General features: G+C 62.7%; 1 protein-coding gene across 2 annotated transcripts in view; it reads left to right on the top strand.

Moving 5' to 3' along the window:
- The window catches only part of CIC (capicua transcriptional repressor), a 24,662-nt gene that overhangs the window by 2,099 nt on the left and 16,725 nt on the right, over positions 1 to 5,838 (top strand). For both annotated transcript variants that reach the window (XM_077768141.1, XM_077768140.1), the window contains exon 2: positions 1,093 to 3,912. In XM_077768141.1, the coding sequence (XP_077624267.1) occupies positions 1,104 to 3,912 (2,809 nt within the window). In that variant the 5' untranslated portion in view covers positions 1,093 to 1,103. The remainder of the gene's footprint in view (positions 1 to 1,092; positions 3,913 to 5,838) is intronic.

The following is a 5,838-nucleotide window of genomic DNA, read 5'->3' as shown; positions in this document are numbered from 1 at the left end:
AGCCCAGTGAGGGCGGGGGGGGGGGGGGGGGGGGGATGAGTGCAGGCCAGAAGGGGGGGCTGGGCTTGCTGGGATCACGCTGGGTGCTGTGGGGGGAGGGGCAGGCTCCCATCCAGTGGGACAGCGAAACCCTGGGGTGTAGCTCTGTGTCCCACTGTGTGATGACGTGTGTGTGCCTCTGTGTGTGTTTCTGTGTGCGTGCGTGTGCTCATGCACGGCCCCGTGGCAGCACCGGGTATAAGCTCTTGCCCCAGACGTGCCCCTGCCTGCTCCCTGCCAGGATCTGGGGAGATGGCTATACCTGGCAGGCCCAGGGTGCAGAGAAGAGTGGGCAGCCGTCCCTCAGGACTTTCAGCTGCCTACTCCTTCCCACAACGTCTGGCCATGCCAGGCTGCCCAGAGGGGTGGGGGTGGGGGTGGAGAGAGGCTCACATCACAGCCCAGTCACCTCCTTTTCTGCAACTGTGTTCCCGTGCATGTGTGTGTTAATGAGTGTGTGTGCTCTCTGGACAATGACAGTGCAAGGAAGCGTGCCCTCTGGATCATGTGACAGGCGGCACACTGAAACGGTCCGGAGCACAGACTCTGGAGCAGCCAGATTGCCTGGGTTCACACCGTAGCCCTGCCATTTCCTAGCTGGATGAATTTGACCAAGTTGCTTGAGCTCTCTTTGCCTCGGGTTCCTCAAGGAAGGCTGTTAGTAGCACCTGCCTCTTAGGGCTGTCATGAGGATGAAACGGGTTAATCAAATGAAGTTTGGCCCATGGCTTGGCACAAAGTGAGTGCTCTATAGGCGTGAAGTGTTACTGCTTCTTGTGTCCCCTTGGACAGTTACAGCGTACGCATGCACCTGCTGTGGCCTCTGTAGAGAGAGCCGACATACGTAAGTGTCCCCAAGGAGCCAGAGCGTAGAGCTCTGGGGACATGGGTGCCAGTCAGGGGCCTATGTAGGTTGAGGACAGCCAGGAAGGAAGCTTTGGGCATCGTGGAGTTGAGGCAGTGGCCTCAGCAAGTGGGAAGTCTTGGGGAACACTGGGTCTGGGGACTTCCTGAGTTGCTCCCGATGATCCCTGTCTGCCTTCCCACCTGCAGGTGGACAAAAGATGAAGCCGATGAAGAAGGCATGCGCCGGCCTCCCGGGCTCTGGCAGTGGTGGCAAGTCCCCACCAGCCACCCGGGCCAAGGCCCTGAGACGGCGAGGGGCCGGGGAGGGCGATAAGCCAGAGGAGGAAGACGATGAGGCACAGCAGCAGCAGCAGCAGCAGCAGCCTCCGGGGCCAGAAGAGGCCGAGGAGGGTGAGGAGGAGGAGTCCGAGCGGGGCCCCGGGGCTGAGGGCCTGCCCCCAGAGCTGCAGCCTGACGACTCAGCAGCCCCAGGCCCAGCCGAGGACCCCAAGGTAGAGGGCGAGGCAAGCCGCTGGGAGCCGTCACTCAGCCGTAAGACGGCCACGTTCAAGTCTCGAGCGCCCAAGAAGAAGTATGTGGAGGAGCACGGAGCTGGCAGTGGTAGCAGCGGGGTGGCTGGGGCCCCTGACGAGCGGGCACGGACCCCCGAGGAGGCCGGCACCCTGGGTGTACCTCCACGGCCACCCACCTCCACCCGTTCCTCTTCCACCGACACAGCCAGCGAGCACTCAGCCGACCTGGAGGATGAGCCAGCCGAAGCTTGTGCGCCAGGTCCCTGGCCCCCAAGTGGTACCAGTGGCGGATATGACCTGCGGCAGCTGAGGTCCCAGCGGGTGCTGGCTCGGCGTGGAGATGGCCTCTTCCTGCCGGCCGTGGTGCGCCAGGTGCGCCGAAGCCAGGACCTAGGGGTACAGTTCCCTGGGGACCGGGCCCTGACTTTCTACGAAGGGGCACCTGGCAGTGGTGTAGATGTGGTCTTGGATGCCACGCCGCCGCCGGGTGCTCTGGCGGTGGGCACAGCCGTCTGTACCTGTGTGGAGCCCGGTGTGGCCGCCTACCGTGAGGGTGTGGTGGTGGAAGTGGCCACCAAGCCAGCCTCCTACAAGGTCCGCCTCAGCCCTGGCCCCAGCTCCCAGCTGGGCCCACCAGCCACTCTGCCACAGCCGCCACAGCTTTCACACCGGGAGCCCGAGGAGGCCGTGTGGGTGGCCCGCTCCAGCCTCCGCCTGCTGCGGCCCCCCTGGGAACCCGAGGCCCTGCCAAGGAAGCCCCCCGCGGGCCCCGAGGAGGAGCAGGCTGAGCCAGGGGGGACCCTGCCAGCCTGCCCCACTGCCCTGGACCCCAAGCAGCCTGAGGATGCCGAGGTTTCTAAGATCAGCTTTGGTGGCAACCTGGAAGCTTGCGAGGAGGGCGAGGAGAAGCACCCGCCAGCCCTGGGCACTCCGGCCCTGCTCCCTCTGCCCCCGCCCCAGCTCCTGTCACCGCCACCCAAGTCGCCAGCTTTTGCAGGCCCGGGCCGCCCTGGGGAGCAGCCCTCGCCCTGCCAGGAGGGGAGCCAGGGCGGGAGCCGCAGCAGCAGCGTGGCCTCGCTGGAGAAAGGGGCTGCGCCGGCCGCCCGGGCCCGCACGCCGCTGACAGCTGCCCAGCAGAAGTATAAGAAGGGCGACGTGGTCTGCACGCCCAATGGAATCCGCAAGAAATTCAACGGCAAGCAGTGGCGCCGGCTGTGCTCTCGAGACGGCTGCATGAAGGAGTCGCAGCGGCGGGGCTACTGCTCACGCCACCTGTCCATGCGAACCAAGGAGATGGAGGGCCTGGCGGATAGTGGCCCAGGTGGGGCGGGGCGGCCCGCAGGCGTGGCAGCTCGCGAGGGCAGCACCGAGTTTGACTGGGGCGACGAGACATCGCGGGACAGTGAGGCCAGCAGCGTGGCGGCCCGCGGGGACTCACGCCCACGCCTGGTGGCTCCTGCTGACCTGTCACGCTTTGAGTTCGATGAGTGTGAGGCGGCTGTGATGCTCGTGTCGTTGGGCAGCTCCCGCTCGGGCACCCCCTCCTTCTCTCCAGTCTCTACGCAGTCGCCCTTCTCACCTGCCCCCTCGCCCTCCCCCTCGCCGCTCTTTGGCTTCCGCCCTGCCAACTTCAGCCCCATCAACGCCTCACCGGTCATCCAACGCACTGCCGTTCGCAGCCGCCACCTGAGTGCCAGCACCCCGAAGGCAGGTGTGCTGACGCCACCAGACCTGGGCCCCCACCCACCGCCGCCTGCCCCCAGAGAGCGCCATTCTTCTGGCATCCTACCCACCTTCCAGACCAACCTGACCTTCACCGTGCCCATCAGCCCCGGGCGGAGGAAGACAGAGCTGCTGCCTCACCCGGGGGCGTTGGGGGTCCCCGGTGCAGGGGGCGGAGGAGCCACCCCAGACTTCCCCAAGAGCGACAACCTAGACTCTGGTGTGGACTCAGTGTCCCACACGCCTACACCCTCCACGCCGGCTGGCTTCCGGGCCGTGTCACCCGCCGTGCCCTTTTCCCGCTCCCGCCAGCCCTCGCCATTGCTGCTGTTGCCCCCGCCTGCCGGCCTGACCTCGGATCCCGGGCCTTCTGTGCGCAGGGTTCCTGCCGTGCAGCGGGACTCACCCGTCATTGTTCGCAACCCCGACGTGCCGCTGCCCTCCAAATTTCCAGGGGAGGTGGGCGCTGCTGGTGAGGCTCGGGCAGTGGGACCTGGGCGGGGTTGCCGAGAGACCCCAGTGCCCCCTGGGGTGGCCAGTGGGAAGCCTGGCCTGCCCCCTCCTCTGCCAGCCCCCGTGCCCATCACCGTGCCTCCAGCCGCGCCGACTGCTGTGGCCCAGCCGATGCCCACCTTTGGCCTGGCTTCTTCACCCTTCCAGCCGGTGGCCTTCCACCCCTCACCTGCTGCCCTACTGCCTGTCCTGGTGCCCAGCAGCTACACCAGCCATCCTGCCCCTAAAAAGGAAGTCATCATGGGCCGGCCTGGGACAGGTAAGAGATGTGGATGGGTGGGCTGGGTGAGGGCTCATTTTGAACAGGGCCACTTGCAAACTGTCTCCCGGGAGAGGTGAGCTCCCCACCTGGGGAGGGCTTTTAAGGGGAGATTAGCCTCCTCTCTGCATAGATGTTTCAGCAGGAATTAAGGTGGGCAAGGGACTGGACTTTGAAGGCTCAGTGTAGTGTTCCAGAGGCCTCCTGGGACTGTACCCTCAGGGGGGTCTATCAGTCGGCAAACCTTTCCTGAGTCTTTGGATCCTGTACCCTCAGGGGGGTCTATCAGTCGGCAAACCTTTCCTGAGTCTTTGGATCCGGGCCCCCACAATCCCGATGCAGTAACAGAGTAACAGAGGTGATCATTGTGATGACAGCTCCCCATGTCTGGAGGACTGGACTGGCGGGGGCCTCACCACGCTAAGCGTTGCGTGTGAGTTATCTCGCCGAGCCCTCCCACCCACATTACAATGTACTGGGGCCTGTTTTAAGCCCTTTTGAAATATTAGCTCCTTTAGTCTTCATAACCCTAACACACGGGTGCTATGATTATGCTCATTTAGAGGAAACCAAGGCCAGGTTACAAACTTGCCCTGGGTCACATGGCTAGCAAATCCTGGAATCAGCCTTCAAAGGCAGGCAGGCTGGCTCATCCCTGCTCGGCTCTAGGGCTGGGTTTCAGTTGGGAAGGGAGCCTCCGACAGGGCCTTCTGCCTCGGGGTGGCAGGATCGGGACTGGAGCCCTCCTCTTCACGCCTGTGCCCAGTAAATATCAGGTGCAGCCAGTGCCATGGAGGGGAGCCTGGGGTGTGCTAGGCAGGCCTCCAGGTGTGAAATCTAGCCCGGCTGCCCTCAGGAAAGGGCGTGTAAGCCAAGAGTTGAAGGATGAGTTGGAACCAGCAACCAAGAGGTGGAAGGGCCTCCTAGGAAGCCGACGGGAAGGCTCCACGGCCAGAGGAGCACAGCTCAGGAAAGCCAGTGTGGCCGGAGGGCTGAAGCCAGAGGTGGGGAGAGTGTCACTCCTGAGATTGTGCCAGAGAGCCAGAGGCCAGGCTAGGGTGAGCCTCGTCAGAGCAACTGTCAGGGAGGGTGGCCAGTCACCAGCCCCTCTCCTAGCCTCTTCTTATTTGCTTATTTATTAATCCACCGTTGACTGAGGGCCCTGGCCCTGTACCCCTGTGCCTGGTCTTGTGCTAGTTGCTGCTGAGGACATAGCCCTGCTCTCACAGGACTCACAGTCCCTGGAATAGACAAATCTGTCCTCAGACAGTGAACATCTAGAGTGGTTAAAGCTGGGATCGGGGGAAGGCTAGGAGGCCATGCATGGGAAGTCAGGGAGGTCTTCTTGAAGAAGGGGCCAGGGTCTTTAAAGTAAGATATGCAGGGTGTGCGAAGTGAGCCTGGCAAGGGGGACCTTCAGGCAGAGGGAAGAGTTTGGGCAAAGGCCTTGAGGCCAAAGTGAGTATTTGAAGGAAGTAGAATCTGCGAAGTCCAGGGCTTTAGAGGATAGGTGAGTGTGGAGATGTGCAGCTCTCTTGATGAGCAAGGGTCAGATCATTGAGGGCCCTTAGGACACTTGTGAACTTTATCTTGAGAGCACTAGGGAGCCATGAAAGGTTTTGAGCTGATCTGACCGTGGCTGACCGTGGAGGGTGAATTCCAAGGCCTGAGACCAGAGACAGGGAGGCCAGGGAGGAAAGAGGCCGTGGCGGGGATCTGGCCCTGACCTCACGGAGCTCCAGTCCAGACCCGGGGCACACAGACGCAGGGGCTACGCTTGCCCCTCGTACTCATATACTGAGGTTATGACTTGTGTGTTTCTGTCCTGCCCCCAGCATTTTTTATATTTATTACTGTAGTTAATAGGAGCAAGATTCCCCAGCAGTGGGCACAGCAGGGATTTTTGTCCTTAGCCATATGAAGAGA

The sequence above is a fragment of the Crocuta crocuta genome, unplaced genomic scaffold (genome assembly GCF_008692635.1).
Source record: "Crocuta crocuta isolate KB4526 unplaced genomic scaffold, BGI_CrCroc_1.0 scaffold886, whole genome shotgun sequence".
NCBI classification, from domain to species: Eukaryota; Metazoa; Chordata; class Mammalia; order Carnivora; family Hyaenidae; genus Crocuta; species Crocuta crocuta.
The sequence above is the reverse complement of the archived record's forward strand: the minus strand, read 5'-3'. Positions and strand labels throughout refer to the sequence as shown.